Source organism: Ailuropoda melanoleuca, chromosome 8 (assembly GCF_002007445.2).
Source record: "Ailuropoda melanoleuca isolate Jingjing chromosome 8, ASM200744v2, whole genome shotgun sequence".
Classification (NCBI taxonomy): domain Eukaryota; kingdom Metazoa; phylum Chordata; class Mammalia; order Carnivora; family Ursidae; genus Ailuropoda; species Ailuropoda melanoleuca.
Genome location: NC_048225.1, coordinates 55,057,541 through 55,075,730, shown reverse-complemented (window position 1 = coordinate 55,075,730; position 18,190 = coordinate 55,057,541). Strand labels below are relative to the sequence as shown.

The 18,190-nt window shown below is 43.8% G+C and overlaps 1 protein-coding gene across 14 annotated transcripts in view; it reads right to left on the bottom strand.

Annotated features, from left to right (window-relative positions):
• FAM168A (family with sequence similarity 168 member A) overlaps positions 1–18,190 on the bottom strand; it is a 171,498-nt gene that overhangs the window by 13,988 nt on the left and 139,320 nt on the right. For 6 of the 14 annotated variants that reach the window (XM_034666368.1, XM_034666367.1, XM_034666375.1 and 3 more), the window contains 4 exons: positions 12,619–12,699; positions 7,823–7,849; positions 3,529–3,540; positions 2,527–2,652 (listed from right to left, as the gene is read on the bottom strand). In XM_034666368.1, the coding sequence (XP_034522259.1) occupies positions 2,527–2,652; positions 3,529–3,540; positions 7,823–7,849; positions 12,619–12,699 (246 nt within the window). The remainder of the gene's footprint in view (positions 1–2,526; positions 2,653–3,528; positions 3,541–7,822; positions 7,850–12,618; positions 12,700–18,190) is intronic. The other 8 variants (XM_034666371.1, XM_034666376.1, XM_034666378.1 and 5 more) reach the window with 4 other exon arrangements.

The window sequence follows — 18,190 nt, the reverse complement described above, 5'->3', positions numbered from 1 at the left end:
TCTGCAGTCCAATCTTGGACATTTGGCATATTGGCCTTTGTGTCCTTATTTCACTAAAGGCAATATCACGACAGAAAAAAAAGGAATTAGATCACTAGAAGTCCCAGCTCTGCCTTAGGAAAGAGGCCTTATGAGGCCCCGTTCTTTCTCTCAGGTTCCTATTATTTTAGGCTCCATCAAACAGGATTATAATAAATAGAGTGTGTACATTCGTGAGATAAAGCCATTTCAGCCCTCCCTTCAATCTTTCTGCACTATCATAAATCTTTTTCAGTTGGAGAGCTCCTACCACCTTCAAAGGCATTGATCCTCATATCAAGGATGCCTTTTAGAATAATCGGTTTATTGACCATCAGATTTACATGCCTGAACAAAGCTCTATGTCTGAGTCTTGCCTTGACCCCCAAGTCTCCTTGTTGGTAGCTGAACAAGAGAGTGTGGAATAAGTAGGAGGGAGACCTAATTACAAACAGGCTTAGGAAGTGTTAGTAAAATTGAATTTTTCAAAGTACCCTGAATTTTCTGTGGCATTAGAAGCCACAAAACCTGTGTGCTGGGAGGAACCCTGGTGGATGGGGGAGGGTCAGTCGAGCCCACTTGTATTTTACAATTGCACAGGTTCATACAGGTCTTGCTTAAAGGAGAATGGGTGCATTTTGGTCCTTTCCAGGAAATGTGACAGGCTGTGAGAAGACTGTGGGAGCAGCTGCTAGACATTTCAATGGGACTTCAGGAAGATTTCCACCCAGGAGAAGGCAAAGCCTTTTATTATTCAGACATTCTCACTGTAGAAAGGGTTGCCTGTGGAGGGAATGAGTACCCTGGAGATATGTGAGCGAAGGCTAGGTGGTCAACTATGGGCAGGGCAGTTAGGAAGCAGGTCCCTGCTGGGGTGGTGGGTATACAGGTGGTGGTGAGTACATAGCACCAAGGTGACAGAATCAGGAGTCTAAAAGCTAGAGAGAACCTTAAAGATGACCTAGTCCTGCCCCTTCATTTTACAGTTGGAAAAAGCTAGGTCCAAACCATGGACATAAATTAACCAAGGTTACACAAAAGCGCGTCTAGAATCCAACTCTTTCGGTCTCCGCGTTCCAGGCTTCTTTCTGTTCCACTGCAGTAGGTGTTTCTAGATGCATCTACAACCATACGTGTGGATTTAAGAGAAAATATGCATGTATAAGCCTGTTTACCTGTATGTTCATTCAATTCCAGCTGAGGTACCTGGAAAAACTCCCTACTACTGCCATCCCTCTCTTAACGAGTAAAATTAATCTCATGAAAAAAGTCAGTAAATTTAACTTGAACCTTAACCTGAGTGATACCATCTTTTTTTAGTTGTGCTGCTTGCTACTTGGATGGCATTGTACATATTACCTTTCAAACTTGAATGAAATTGCACCATAACAGAACTCTAGTGTATATTAAATGAGAGGGTGATTATGAAAGCGAATCCTCTAATAGGTGAGAGTTATGTTGTTTAAATGTAAGTTGATGTTAACATCTAGAGCAATGGTAACTAAGGAGAAAATAACAGGGGTATTTTAAAGAAAAGGAAAAAAATGCAGCATAGCCTTCTAATCTATTTAATAGATTACTAATTTACTGAACCACAGACTATCAGGCTTGTCTCCAGCATCCCTCCAAGGGTATGTCAAACCCCTGCTGGCACAATTTAAGAAATAAGCACCCCCCCCCAATCCAAAGCCAGCCACTCCTCTTTTGGACAGCTCCAACAAGGCACAAAATCTTCCAATGGAGTCCAAGTTAACTCCGTAACTTCTAAACACTGGTCCTCATTTTATGCAGTGGAGCCTTCTTGTATTAAAAATCAGGTGTGAAGGTGTAACCATTAGAGAGCCCGCCGAACCTCAAGATGAATGTAAGCAATCTGACCGGCCAGATGGTTTCTGTCTTCCCTGAGGACTCCGTGCACATACCTTGCTCCCACAGTGCAGCTTCCCCACGGGAGTGTTTCTCATGTGGAGGGCAGTTCTGCCTCTCCAGGAGATCTTTAGAAATGTTTAGAGATATTTTTAGTTGCCGTAATGAAGTTCTGCCAGCACCCAGGGAGCCAAAGCCAGGGATTCTGCTAAGCACCCTACAGTGCACGAGTTAGCCCCCTCCCACAAAGAATTATCTGGTCCAGATGTCCCTAGCGGCAAGGCTGAGAAACCCTGTGCTAGCTGGAGGAGGCTTCTCTGTCCGAAAGTCCACTGGCCTTCAAAGGCGCCCTCTGTTCTTCCCCTTAAAATGCAGCACCAGCTCTTTCCTAATCACACTTGTTGGCCAGGTGCGTACTTCCTCCTCCCTCCCTCACTGCTTTGTGTCTCCCCAAAGCTGAGTACATGATCACAGAGGATGACCTTTTCTGTATGGGGAAGGTCAATTTTCCTGTGGGTAGGAGAACCTCTTAAAACAGTGTCTTATAATGTCCATTTTAAAAGTTCCCTTTCCTTTCTTCCTAAGAGACAAATCAGTCCCAACCAAGGGGAACAAGGAAAGGAGGAGACAGGCTGTATTTACTGAAAGCCGCAGAGGACGCTTGGTAAGTTCGGTTCTCGGTCCCGGTGTCCACTGGGAGGTGGAAGGTGCCTTCAGTACCACAGGAAGACGAGTTCTGTGGCCAGGCCTGTTTCATCAGCAGAGTTGCTTAAGGGAAGACACAAGAATGGCATTAGGCAGAAATTAGGAAGTGGGCACCACCAATCACAGACACAAAGCAAGGGTCTTGTGCTGGATGGAAACATATAACCCAAGGAAGGGGCCCTGTTCAGACACACAGGATGGTTCAGCCTTTCTGAGATGGGTGAGTGCGTTGGGAGGAGTGCTGAAGTGAGCTTCCGAATGATTTGAAACCAAGGAAATCTGAGCTTTCACTAAGAGAGTCAGGATTTTCTACCCACTACCAAAAACCATGAAGATGCTTATGAATACCATTTCCTACTGCCTGACATTCTGGCCTAAGGCTCTGGGATATTCCTTAGCCACTTTCTTATTAATATGTAGCGACTTAGGAGCCTCTGACCGTGTATTGGGCCAGATAAACCGAGTACTCCTTTTTTATGCCGAAATCTCACCTGTGGGGGCGGGGGTATTTAATAAGTTGTTCTCAAAGAGAGACCTCAAAAGAATTACCACGTGACACAATGCTGCTGGACTGTCATCTCTTCTAAAGGGACTGAGCTTTGGCAGAGTTCAGAAGGCACAGGCTGTCCAGTGGGGCACTTCCCACTCCTCCTGTACACCCAGCTGGGGCCAGACAGATAAGCCTCTTGCATACCTTTTATATCTCCTGGTGAGGTGCTGCTGGGGCCCCACTTGAGATGTCCCCTCATGAATTAGAGAGGATCTGCTGGGCCATTAAGAAATTATATGTCAAACTTGGGGCAGGTGTAAAATAGAGATGCGGCCCAGTTTGAAAGAAATCTGCAGAGACTTCCCAGGCTGACCTGAAGCTCAGCCTGAGAAATTTGAAGGATGATGCTTCATATGATCTAGAAGTGGGGAATGACTCAAAAAACTTACCTTCATGATATCCTGTGGGAAAGGAGAGAGGAAAGAGGGTTTCAAAGGGGGGAAAATGCCTAACTTTTTAGAGATTTCTCTTGATATACTTTCTCCTAAGAGGAGAAACTATTTTTGACCCAAATTTCTACTTAGAGTTGGAAGAATAATTTTAACAGTATCTTTTGCACTCAAATAAGATCTTGGATATGAGATCTTAGAACATTAACAGGATTGGGGATTACACTGGCAAAGTTGTATACACTTGAAACATGTTAACAAGGGGCTAAGGGAAAGCAGGGTGGGATGAGAAGTATGCCTACACACTCTAGTTCCACCAAGGCAAGGACAGTCCACCACCAGAGAGATCCCATAACCCCTCTGCCCAATCGGGTAACAGGTAATGCCTCTGATTCCTTTATTCATGGAAGTGCTGGGGCCAGAGGTCAAGGACTCTGTTGTTTGCCGAACTAAGGCTAGAAGTGTAGCTGTTCTGGGCTGGTGCTGCACTTGCATTAATGGCCCGCAATACATACAGCAGATGCTGAGAAATGAGAAGGAAATCATGGGCAGGAAAGTGACACTAAAAGGAGAATTCTGGCAGAAGAAATGGAGATCCAGCAGAACTCCTTGCAGAGTCCAGAGCCTTTGCTGGGCATCAAGACATGGCTCTGCGGACAACACCGGAGGGGGGCGGTCCGATTGAAACAATTATCTTAGGTTTCCTTTCCCCGGTGTGGGGCTAGGGAGCTCAGAATTAATAAAGGATCCAATTAGTGTTGAAAAATCTTATCAGGATGTCTCCAAATTTAGAACCTGCCACTCAATGTGGCTGGGAAGCCCTGGTCACTCAAAACAACTCCCTAAAAAAGTAAAACATGTAGTTCTGAGAAGTCACATGTCCTCAAGACCCCACAGGGACTCCATAAGGAAGCAGGAGGCCTGAATTTAGCCACGGAGAATTTGGGTATCCTGTTCCAGTCCAGTTTTTTCTCCAAGTGGAGCATACTTTACCACAATTTTCATCATAAGCCAAGTCTGACATTAGTCTGAAGGACTGCGTGACAAAGTAAATCAAAATTAACCAAAGAATAACTGAAGCCTACACTGCACTCAGCACTGAGGGGAGCTCCACGGTGGACAGGAGCACACGTGGGTCATAGGCACCGCACACAAGGTATTCATGGGCCAGCTGGGGATGCAACACAGCCACACGCCAACCAGAGAGTGAACAAGACAGCATTACACACAATAAAATAACAGTCCAGGTTAACCAGGAAAGAAGCAAGTGCGACTGTGCCTTTGATGTCTTATCTAACTCATCAAGTGAACTAAACTACATGTGTTCTTGAAGAAGTGCGTGTTTTCTTCTGGTTTCACTAAAAAAGAAAACAAATACTAGTATTTTCTCTATTTCTCTCTATACTTTAATGCTTAATAATTTAAATAACTGGACAAATATGAGACCAGGAAAACCAACAAATACTAGCTGTCAACTTGACTTCCTCATTGGTCGGTTGTACCGTATGATCTTCATCTTCCAGGTACAATTCTAAAGCAACTATTCTGCTGGTGGGAGCGATTCAGAGCTCAGCTGTGGGACAAAGACAATCCAATGGAAGCTTCAGAGGCACCGTAAGAGGGGGGACTGCTCTGGCAGGCATGCCTGCTCCTGGGTACCATGGAAAGTACCAATTCCTAGAAATGTTCTATATTTTGAACTGGGTGATAGTGAAATACAAGTTTATCCCAGTTTCTGTGATTCTTAGAAGACCGTGTACTTGCTGGCTTATGTGTCTCCCCCACTAAACTGTGAGCTCCTTTAGAATAGGGACCTTGTCTTATGGTCTTTATCTTTAAAGGGCCAGTGCAGGGTCTGGCACAAAACATTTTGTGAAGAGAAGAGCTCCACACATACTTCTTCGTATTTCTACTTCAGATGCACACACATATGCATTCTATACGTATGTCAAGTATTATGGAGTTGTACATTTGAGACTAGTGTGCTTTATGTACTGCTGTATATGTGTTACTCCTCAATTTAGAAGCGAGAGATGGAGAGACAGAGAACCCTTGGCAGTGAAGGGCCATGGCCCAGTCACAGCATGCTGCCCACATCCAGGTGCTGGGTTGTTCACTTCCTGGGATACAGGGCCCTCACGCCCTCCGACATTTGAACAATCTGTTAAGCACACTTACAAGGAGGAGAGGCAGCAAGGGACCATCATCCTGAATAATGCAGTAAGTCAGGAAATCTGAGTTCTAGCCTGGGCTGTGCCACTTATTAGCTGGGGGACCTTGGGCAAGTCACCTAACCTTCCTAAGCTTCAGTTCTGTTGTCTCATAACAGCAGTAATAATCTCTCCTGATTGCTTCATACTGCTGATGTGAGGATCAAAAGTGAAGTGTCATCCAGCCTCACAGTTCCTAATTTTGGCATCTGCTCATCTTCCATCCCCATAGTTATGGACAGCTCTAATTTAAGTCCTCATCATCGCTTAACCCAACTACTGCAACTGCTTCCTCATTGTTCTGTTTTTAAACCTGCCAACTCCAATCTCCAAACTGCAATCAAAAGATATTTCTAAGACCTAAACCTAATCACAAAATTTTAAAAACATTCCATGCTTCTCCACTGCCTACAGGCTAAGGCTGAACTTCTTGTACAGCATTCAAGGCCCCCCATGACCTAGCCCTGTGATCTCTCTCGACTCTCATTGTTCTCCATTTCCAACCCAGCACTGGAGCCACACAAAATTTATCATTCCCAGATTATGCCAAGGAGTATCATGTCACATTTCTATATTTTTGCTCACAGTGGTCACTCTGCCCGGTATGTCTTTCCCCAAATTTCATCTGGTAAAAATTTATTAATCCACCAATCATGAGCTTGCCTCTACTATGCAGTCTTTTCTTTTCCCCACCCTTTGACCACAGTACCTACACATATCTCATACGGTTCGCTATCCCAGTTTCTGTGATTCTTAGAAGACCCTGTACTTGCTGGCTTACGTGTCTCCCCCACTAAACTGTGAGCTCTAGAATAGGAACCTTGTCTTATGGTCTTTATCTTTAAAGGGCCAGTGCAGGGTCTGGCACAAAACATCTTGTGAAGAGAAGAGCTCCACACATACTTTTTAGTATTTCTATTTCAGATGCTATAACTAGAGGGGTAAGGAAGCATGAGAGCTTCTACCCCTTTTTATGGAGTCTTCTGTCCAAGCTCATGTATCTTGAGGCAAACAAAAAATGGATTCCCCATATATGATAAAAGAAACATGTCTGTGACCAACAAAAATTAAAATAACACAATTATAAGAAGATAGGCTGTTAACGTTTAAAGGGACCTAAGAGATCACCTGGAATAAAACACTACCTATGGCCTGGAGACATTAGCAAATTGCCCAAGATCACGCAGCCCACAGCAGCGGCAAGGGGAAATTTTCACAGCTCATCTCCTGAAAGATGCGCCACACACAAATTCAATATTCAACATCCAAATAATTCAAGGTTAAAAGATGAGAAAGTGTGCAGGGATTTTAATGAAAACATTGTCCTGAGCAGCCCAGGTGAGGGTAGTGAAAGTGGCAAATCCCTCCCATGGTCCCTTACTGTCTATGACAAAAAGGACCTAGTCCAGTTACACTGCTGCGACCCTCACAGGTGCCCAGAAGTTCCCGTGGTGCCTTGGGCCTGGAGTCCACACTGCCCAGAGGACCTCACTTATTTTTAGCACACTTGGCCCTCACCTCTCACCATCCAGAAAAATGCCCTGAAAATGAGCCAGAGCTCAAGATCTGGGCTAAGGGAACAGATTATATCTAAGGTCAACCAGGTCTTCAAACATGTCAGACTGCCAACGGAGATGGAAAATCTGATCCTGGGCAGACTGTTTTTTTGGGGTTCGTACAGGCGTAATGCAGGCATTCCTCCACAGGTGCTGCCACAAAGCCAACAGAGGAGCCATACAGGCTGAAGAATTTTGTTCACTTGTTTGTTTGAATTCAGCAGCCAGGTTAGGGTGAAAGTTTCTGGCCTAGGTCACATGGGACCCCGGAGATGAGGAAGGGAAAGACGCCTTTTAGTGCCATGATCCTTCTTTGCTGCCCTAGGGGACGGTTCATGTGTGTCTCCAACCCATGATTTTGCACCATCAGACATGTTCCTGCATGCTTTAGGAACTGCTGCTAAGCCACCTGGGGGAGCCCAAGCCTAAGGGATGGGATTTGGGGAGGGAGGGCGAGGGGGTCTACCGTTGTTACGAGATAACACATTCATAGGCCATAATACAGATGAGGAAAAATAGCTCTCCTACCATAAGCTGAATGCAGGAACTGAAACTCTGTTGGATAGAAATGTTAGTTGAAATTACCACTAAGAATTTGTGCAAAGTAGTACACATCGCAGTTACAAAAACAGACTGTCTCAAGATAGCAGTTTCCCCCAGGTGACATAGGAAACAGTGAATGCAGAGGGTGTGAAGTGCCTCTACCCTGGAAGGAACGACAGACTTGCCATCCAGGAAAGCCCATTCATCGAGAAGCAGCAGCTCTGGGATGGGTGGCTAACCCAAGTTAGTGCTCTTTGCATAGAGAGGGACTTCACACGTGACAGAGGCTTTCTGTACCAGAGGAAATAAGGTTCAGGGACAAAATCATCACCTCTGGCCTCTGAAGAACTGTCTGTAAAGCTCCAGAGGGCTAGGACCAATGCAGAGATACTTCATGTGAGACCTTGGGGAGAGTATGGTGCTTCAGACGGAGCACAGGCTGTGGTGTCAGTCAGACTGGGTTTGAATTTCAGCTCCACTCTTTTTTAGCTGTGCAACTCTGGACAAGTTATTTAACCTCTGAGCAAAACTGGAAGCAGGAAGATTCAACTCACACAAGACTAAAGTCAAAACATTTGTGACATGCCTTGCACAGTGCCTGGAATATGGCAGGTATTCAGAAAACACGTATTCCTTTCCCTTGCCTTTCCTCAGGTTTGTCATATGCAAAATAGGAATACTATATTTGTACTTTATAAAGTTGCAATGAAATCAAGGGAGACAGTAGATGAAAGTGATTTATAAACAGACCTCTTGTGACGAGGTATTTCATTTCTATCTATATTAGTTATTCTGTTTATCCTTTCATTTTCAAGTCAGATTACCAATAATGTGATACATCCTTTGGTTTCCAGATTCTGAAAACAAGTCTCAGTCGGCTCCTGCCTCCTGCAGGGCCAAACAGTTCCTAAATAAGATCCCTGAAGTCATTAAGAGCTTGGAAAAATCCAAGTACCCACACTGCTTTCAGAACCAATGAAAGAGTGAAATGTTTCCCTGCATCCTGAACAGATGACATCTCAGAGTACTCAGAGCTGCTAAAAATAGCTCTCTCTGAAGCAACTTCTTGGTCTCCTTGAAGAAGCTGAGAGAAATTTAAACCTGAGAGCCTGGCTCCTTTGCAGGCTTCTACCCCGCAGGCATCTCATGGCATCACAAATGGCTGGTTCTGGCAGGAAGCTGAGAATAATCTACATTGCCCTCTCTGCCCTTGAGCCAGCTCCTCCTCAGCAGGAGCTCCCCTACGGCAGTCAGGAGACCTGGCGAATGCCGAGGCTGGCCTCCCAAAATATGAAACAGACCAGCTGTGCGTGTGTGTGTGTGTGTGTGTGTGTGTGTGTGTGTCTAACTCCAAAGGAAAGGGGATCTGCTCAAGGTCGCACCAAAATCAGTAGGAGAGTTAGGGCTATAATCCCAGTCCTTCCAACTCCTAGTTTGGGGCTTTCTGACACAATGTGTTAACACCACCCTCTATAGCGTATGGGTTTCTAAGGAAATGGTCAGGATGCTGCAGTCATGGCTTAGAAATATGTTGAAATTTGAAAACACAAAATCGGGGAAAATCAAGTTAGGTGAGGGCTGATATTTTATGTCTTAAAATTAAAGTTTTATTAGTACTTTACACCTGCCTGGAGCTTTCCAAACTCATCTCCTTATTCCACAGTCCCAAGCTCCTCCTGTCTGCTCTCCCTAGTCTGGTTGCTCTAGTTTAACTCCTTAATTTCCCTCTGGCCAACTGCAGAGCACATAGCAGGATGCCTGGGTTTGGATCTTTGGGCTAGTTCCCAACTTCTCTAAATGTTCGTTTTCCCACTTGGAAAATGAGAATAACGATAGTAATTCAAAGGTTTGTTGTGACAGAAAACAAGTCAATATCCATAAAAAGCTTAAAATAGTCCCTGGTACATAGGAACCATTCAACAAATATCACCTATTTATTTTTATTCTCTGTCCTTCCACTTTCTTGCCAAACTAATCCTCGAACAATTCCACAAACCATCACCGTAAGTTCTGAACATTAAGAGAAAATGCCCCAGTGCTGGAAATCAGAGCCTTGATGAATTCACAGCCTTCACCCTCAGTGGGCCCTCCTGTTACACAGCTGTGTTACCTTCTCCTTCCGGTAAGGCTTTCACACCTTGACCTCTCTTAAGAACCTTTCCTCTATCCTTGCTCACCTCTCTCTCAGCAAATCAGAATCATTAGAAAAGAACTTTCCACTTTCTACTGGGGAATTTATCCTAAGCACATCCATCTATGATCTTTTCGTTAGTCTGAGAGGAAGCCCTGCCCTCCTGTGTGAGGCACCCCACTCCACCTGCTCCCCAAAACAAAGAAGAGAACGGAGCTCTAGATTTCCCACCTCACCAAAGCCTCCTTGAAGGCCTGGCTCCTGGCACCCCTCCTCCTATATCTCTGACTTGTCCTCCCCACTTACTCCTTCCCATCAACACTAACTTAACCATGCTCATATCTAAAAAATGCCTCCTTTAATCCCACCTCCCCTTGTTCTCCTTGCCCTCATAGCCAAGCCTCTTGTAAAAGCAGGCTCCCTCTGCTAACTCTGCTTCTTCGCTCCCAGCCTCACCATCTCATTGACTCTGCTTCCACACATCACTGGCGGCCTCCTGACTATAAAGACAACATATCTTCTTCATTCCTGACCTTAGCAACTACTCACCTCATTTTGTTTTAGACCAGGTAGTTTACCAGATCTCACAGCATTTAGATTTAAAGCATTTCTATATTGTGAGATATAGAAAACCACTGTAGCTTTTAAGACAGAACTTATCAAACTTGATTAACTCTTTTATCAGAGTTAATTTCTGCAGCTTTTATTGCTTCTGCCTCATATTATACATTATTTGGAAATATATATCTTATTGATTTAAAGTGAATATAGAATAAACTATTAAATGCTGAGATGGATTTTTTTAGCCTGTGGGTCACTGCTACCCTCACAAACTCTGAGGGCAATGTCTTTAGCTTCCTCAAGTCTGAATCACATCCAGTGTCATCCAGAGTGCCGTGGGCACTGCAGGGGCAAAATAAATGTCTGTGGAATGACACAGCTACGTAAGCACTTTAGAGGTTAACATCACTTATGTGCATAAAATAGTTCTTGTCTCCTAAAAAAGAGGGGGTTCATAGTATGTGTGTGCATGTGTGTACAATCACAAAATGATCCCTACTTCAGAATGAAGTAACTGAGGTTCAGAGAGGTCAGGTGATTTAAGGCTGCTAATTTAGGAAGTGATCGAACTCAAATCCAGGTCTTCTGACATAGCCCATGTTCTTCTCTCATTTAAATATTCTAGAAGAAAGGGAATATGGTAGAATGAGTGCTAGGTTGGCACAGAAAAGCATGAGACCAAGAACCAGAATATCTGCCAAAGGTTCCAGTCCATATGCTACTGCTGATTCACTGGGTAACTTGGACAAAACACTGCTTGTCTCCGGATCTCCTGTGTCAAGAGAAGGGGTTGAACTGGAGGATCTCTAAGGTCTTTTCAAGCTTTTAACTCTAGAATAATCATTACTAAACAAGAAAACAGGTGTTATCATGGCATTCAAGGCCTTTCCACATCTTGCCCTTGGATATCTGTAGTTCAGATTCACCTATTATCTCCACCCCACAGTGTGCTTCAACCATTCTCACTACTTCCAGGTTCCTCAGCCTCATGCCCTCACACTGCCATCCCTTTGCCCAGGCTCCACTCTCTCTAGAATGCTCAACTCTTCCTTTGTGTGCTTAAAAGAATGCCTCCCGCTTCTCCCTCAGGTCTCTATCGCTAGGCCCCCTGTGAGTCCTCCTGTACACTTTCAACCTCAGAAGACTGTCGTTCTCTCCTCTGCTTCCTCTCTTTTTACACATATTCCCTTCACCATAATCATCACACAGCTGTAAATCTGTTTTAATGCCAGCTATCAAATGAACTATAAGTTATTTTAGGCAAAGATGGCTCTTTTTCTCTATTCTAGTGTGGAGGGCATTCAACAAATAAACACTTGTTGAGTAAATGAAGAGGAACTTATATAAAACCATCTACAGCCTTGAGGTAAGTAACACATTTCTCTGAGAGATGAGGTATCTTGTCCAAGGCCCCACAACTAGTGAGTTATCAGGATTCAAACCCAGGACTTTCTAAAGCATCCATACTTTCTCCAGCCCCTTGAATGTTAAAGCACCTGCTAAGTGTGAGGGTTAGTGTCAGTGGTAAGACTCTGCACTGCTCCTAGCCCAAACTAGAACAACTTTTTCAACATTTTCAAATCTGTATCAATCTCTATCCAAGGAGAGCTGGGCCTTTGTTATTTTTGAAAAACAGGTTCCTTCCCTCAGCATGAAAACCAGCTCTTTATCCTCTGGTGGCAAGTCTCTCACTCCGTTCCAAATCCACATCCAGGAAGTCTGGTGAGTGTGTGTTTGCGTCTGTGTGTGTCTCAATGGCAGCCTTAGGGGAAACCGAGCAAAGACTGGATTTGGACATTGTTTGGGAGAGCACAGAAGGTTCTGTGAGGAAGATGCATGTCTCAGATATGCCAGCAGAGAAGATGGGCCAACCTTAAGTCCCAAGGAGAAGGGAGGAGATTCTATTCCCACCCCAACCCTGAGGCTGAACTGCCCCAGTTCCCAGAGGGGACTCCCAGGAGAATCAGGCTTGGACACGTTGAGTCCAGAGCAATTAAGGACAGGGAAAGGCCAGCAGGTGGGTTTGTTTTTCCAAACAGAGCCCACCTCCCACCCCAGGCACCACGGCTGGTCTCTACTTTCTCCTTACCTGGAGCATAACTGGGGCTATTGGTGGGGTACAGGCTGGGATTGTAGGCAGGGGCTGCTGCCGGGTAGGCTGTAGGGTAACCTATGAAGAGACAAAAAAGCCCCAATTAGTTGGGCAAGAAGAAAAGGAAACAGAATCCAAGTCCCAGTCTTGGCATTCAGCCTCTTCATGGGCCTTTTCAGACATGTATGTGACCAGCTTATAGCCTCTATGAGAAAAGTCACCAATACCACAATCCCAACATATGCAGATTTTTTAAAATTTTTCTATTTTTTTAAAATCAGTATAAGAACTATATGTCTAATATACTCACTGTAAAAAAAAAATTGAAACACCATAGAAGTAGTATGTGGTAAAAAGTTTAAGTTTACTCTCACATTCCTGCTGTAACACTACTTTACTCCCCATGGGTAGTAACAGCTATCCTTCCAGATAGTTTTCTACATATTTTTTTCTTAAAGATTTTATTTAATTATTTGAGAAACAGAGTAAGCGAGAGAGAGAGAGGACATGAGCAGGGGCAAAGGGAGAAGGAGAAGCAGGCTCCCTTGCTGAGCAGGGAGCCCGACGTGGGGCTCGATCTCAGGACCCTAGGATCATGGCCTGAGCCGAAGGCAGACTCAGCCGACTGAGTCACCCAGGTGCCCTCTACACATTTTTATACACATATATTCAGTGGTGTTCTGGTAAATATTTAACAACTGGCTTGAGGGAATTGAAGTGGAGATCTGTGTAGCATTCGCCAAGTTCCATGGTATAAATACTCCTACCACGGCCAACTTCAAGCCATCAACGTCAAAAGGAATAGTTGGGAAAAGATGCTCACAACTGGCTCTCTAGCCCACAAGCCAGATTCAGCCTGCCACTGCATATTATATATAGGAGTTTTTGGTTTTTTGAAAAAAAAAATGTTGAAAGGATTTTTTTCTAAGTACAGTCTACTCCCCAATGTGGGGCTCAAACTCATGACCCCAAGATCAAGAGTCACATGCTCTACAAACTGAGCCAGTGGGGAGCCCCATTTTTTTGAAATTTTTATTGGGACAAAATACATATAACATAAAATTTGTGATTTTAACCATATTAAGTATATAATTAATTCAGTGGCGTGTGTTCACAATGTTTTACAACTATCCCCACTAAGACTTTTTAATCACTACAATTCCGTACCCAGTAAGCAGTAACATCCCATTCCCTCTCCCCACAGCTCCTGTTAACCTCTAATCTACTTTGCTTCTATGAATTTGCCTATTCTAGATATTTTATATAAATGGAATCCTACACTGCCCTTTTGTGTCTAGCTACTTTCACATATGTTTTAAAGAGGGGGGAGGAGGATGGGCAGAGGGAGAATCTCTTTTTTTTTAACTTAAATTTTACTTAGTTAACATACAGTGTAGTATTGATTTCTGGAATAGAATTAAGTGATTATTCACTTACATATAACACCCAGTGCTCATCACAAGTGCCCTCCTTAATACCTTTCATCCATCTAGCCCACCCCCGACTCACCTCCCTCCATCAACCCTCAGTTTGTTTTCAATCTTTAAGAGTCTCTTATGGGGGTGCCTGGGTGGCTCAGTTTGCTAAGTGTCTGCCTTCGGCTCAGGTTGTGATCCCAGAGTCCTGGGATCAAGTACTGCATTGCGCTTCCCACTCAGGGGGAGTCTCCTTCTCCCTCTGACCCTCCTGCCTCTCATGCTTTCTCTCTCTTGCTCTCTCTCTCAAATAAATATGTAAAATCTTAAAAAAAAAAAGTCTCTTATGGTTTATTTCTCTCTCTTTTTCCCCTCCCCTTCCCATATGCTCTTCTGTTTTCTTTCTTACATTGAACATGAGTGAGATCATATGGTATTTGTCTTTGTCTGACTTATTTCACTTAGCATAATACACTCTAGCTCCATTCATGTCACTGCAAATGGCAAGTTTTTTTATAGCTGAGTAATATTCATATATATATATATATATATATATATATCTCCCACATCATCTTTATCCATTCATCAGTCGATGGACATCTGGGATCTCTCCATAGTTTGGCTATTGTTGGTAATGTTGCTATAAACATTGGGGTACATGTACCCCCTTTGAATCTATATTTTTATTTTTGTTTTTAATTAATTAATTAATTTGACAGAGAGAGAGAAAGAGAGAGCACACACAAGCACGAAGGAGAGCTGAGGAGGGAGAGGGAGAAGCAGGCTCCTCACTGAGCAGGGAGCCCGATGCAGGGCTCCATCCCCAAATCCTGGGATCATGACCTGAGCTGAAGGCAGACACTTCACCAACTCAGTCACCCAGGCGCCTCTTGAATCTGTATTTTTGTATCCTTTGGGTAAATACCTAGTAGTGTAGTTGCTGGATTATAGGGTAGTTCTATTTTTAACTTTTTGAGGAACCTCCATACTGTTCTCCAGAGTGGCTGCACCAGTTGGCATTCCCACCAACAGTGTGAGAGGGTTCCCCTTTTGAAAGAGAGAATCTTAAGCAGGCTCCACGCCCAGCACAGAGCTCAACACAGGGCTCGATCTCACAACCCTGAGTTCATGACCCGAGCTGAAATCAAGAGTTCATGACATAAGCCACTAAGGCAACCTAACTTCTTTCACTTTAACATTATAAGCATTTTCCCATATAATTACATATTCTTCAAAACATTATTTTAAATATCTTTATAACATTCCATTATGTAGACAGATCAAATCATTTAACCATTACTGTGTTTTTAGGTTGTTTGGAATTTTTCACTATAATAAATACAACTAGGGGAACAACCTAAATAAACCTTTGGCTACATCCCTGATTATTTTAGGAACAAGTCTAGAAGTGAGATTTCTAGGTCAAAAGATAGTGCTATTTTTAAAGCTCATCCATTCAACAAATATTTGAATATCAACTCTGTGCCAGACACTGTGAAACCTGTACTTGTGGAACTTATACTTGTAAAGGGTGGGAGAAGCAGCGGATAAATAGCAAATATGAGTGAACACAGTCTAAAGTGCTATGGAAAAGAGAAAAAGGGCAGGGCAGAGGGTGTCGGAAGTGCCAGAGTGTTGAAGGGAGGGCACTGCAATACTGAATAGGGTAACCGATATAAGACACATTGAGAAGGTAAGATTTTCGCAAAGACTTGAAGGAAATAGAGTTAACCAAGTAGATGGCTGAAGAAAGAGCATTTCAGACGAAGGAAAATGTACAAAGCCCCTAAGTGGAAAGCCTTTGGTATGTGTCTGAGGAACAGCAAAAAGGCCAGTATGGCTGAAGTGGAACAGATGATGGGGACAGTAGTAGCAGGGAAGTCAGAGTGCTAAAGGGCTGGTCAGTTCACAGGGGGCCTTATAGTTCTACTGAAAGCACTTCACTTTCATTCTTTGTGAAATGAGAAGTAATCACAGGGGTCTGAGCAGAAGAATAACATGATCTGACTTTCATTTGAGAAGGGTCACTCTGATTACTGTGTTGAAAACAGACTATAGGGGCCCCTGGGTGGCTCAGCTGGCTAAGCATCTGCCTTCAGCTCAGGTAGTGATCCTGGGGTCCTGGGATCGAGCCCCGCATCGGGCTCCCTGCTCAGCAGGGAGTCTCCTTCTCTCTCTGACGCTCCCCCTGCTTGTGTTCCCTCTCTCTCTCTCAAATAAATAAAATCTTAAAAAAAAAAAAAAACCAGAATGAAAGAAAAGAAAAGAAAATAGACTATAACGGGGGCAGGGTAGAGAAGCAGAGACCAGTTAGGAATCTATTGCAAACTCATGGCAGTAGATGATGGGCCTCAGGACAGGGCAAAGTCAGCAGAAGGATGAGAAGCGGCATGCTAGGAGTTTTCGCCTACTTTGCCAACCTGCTTCCTAGATAAGACTATCAATTTGTACTTGCACGCACTAGCAGTAGGTAAGTGCCTGTCTCACTGCTCCCTGCAGCTTTTTAGTGTTCATTGGTATTTTGACTGACAATGGAAAGCTGATTTTTAAAAGTCAAAGATTAAATCTCTAAATCCCTAAAAGCTTCTTTGGGATTTGTAAATATTGCACTTTAATAATGTATCTTCGTTAATATGCCTTTCCCTAAATCCTTTCCAACTCCAAAGAAAATTCATCTCACTTTACCCCCCAATCATTTTCTGATTTCAGAACCAAGGTGGACAACTTATTGTCTCTCAATTAGTATTACAGAGGTCTGCCACTTATCAAGAAGAAAAGACAGGGGTTTAATCTGGAAAGCAAAGAGATCAGGTCTCATGGCTGAAATCTATATTCAGCTTCATGTGAGAGACTGTGTGGCCAAGGGTAATTATACCCCTGTTTTGTCATTTCGGATGCCTTTTACTTTGGGGGGAAATTATAGGATCTTCTTTCAATGTTCCAAGTAGATTTATTTTTCATTCACTTGAATTTGGGAGATAGAAGATGGCAGAATAGAAGGAACTTTATTTGATCCTCCAACCCTCTTCATTTTATAAATGACATCCTCAGGCCAAGAGAAAGGAAAGGGACTCAGGGTTACAGACTGCTGATGCTAGAATGTACCTTAAAGGCCACTTGGTCCACCCTCACATTTGGGGCTACAGCCTCCTCTGACACGCTCATGGGATCCAATCAACCCAGCCCTTACATCTCTATAGATAGTGAACTCCTTCCTTTCCTGAGACCCCTACTCCGCTGAGAGACTACTCTGATTGCCTGAAAATGACTTTTCATACTTCACTAACTCCACCTGTAGCTTCTGCCCTTTAGAACAGAGCAAATTTGAAGACGCATGCATCTCTAATTACAGAACTTGTCACACTGTACATTACTGGTATGTTTATATTTCCTGTCCTGCCTCCCTTCCCCAAGTGGTAAGCTCCCTGAAGACACAGCTATGTCTTATTTGCTTATACACAAGAGCTCTTGGTCAGTTCCTCCTTCCTACTCTCTGTCAACACGCCATGCCCTCCCGTCCCCTCCCTTTTCCCCTCCCCTCAGCCTGGACAGGAAGCATCTGAGCTTCTTAAATATAAGGTGGTGGTAAATAATCTTTGTGGTGAGTAGAGAACCTCTCCCCCACCCTCTCTAAGAAGGGCATCAAAGGTAAGCTAGGCTTCCTCCCTACAACTTTCCTGGTTTTGTTTTGTTTCTTGGTCCCCAACTGATATTATTCACCTTGCTGCTCTGTTGCTGATGATGTTGGCATCTCTAAAGCCTAGCACAGATACGGCAGAAACTGGTACTTAATGCAGAGATTATGGGGGGGGGTAGTGTTTGTACTCTGGAGCTATGAGAGGTTTGTAAACAAGAGAAACAAATCCAATAGGGTCCCTGGCTTTAAGAGAGTCACCAACTAATGAAGGAGAAAGATGAGTAAGTGGATAGTTAGAACGGTGCCGGAAAAGTGCCACGATAAGGGTAGAGTGTGGACAGAGAAAGGGCCTTCATTAACCAACATTTGTTTAGTACCTACTGTCTGTCAGGGATTATGCTGGACACTAGGTATTTCCTGGATGTGGATCAGAAGGGAGAAGAATGATTGCTGGAGAGGATGCGGAGAAAGGGGATCCCTCCTACATTGTTGGTGGGAATGCAAGTTGGTACAGCCA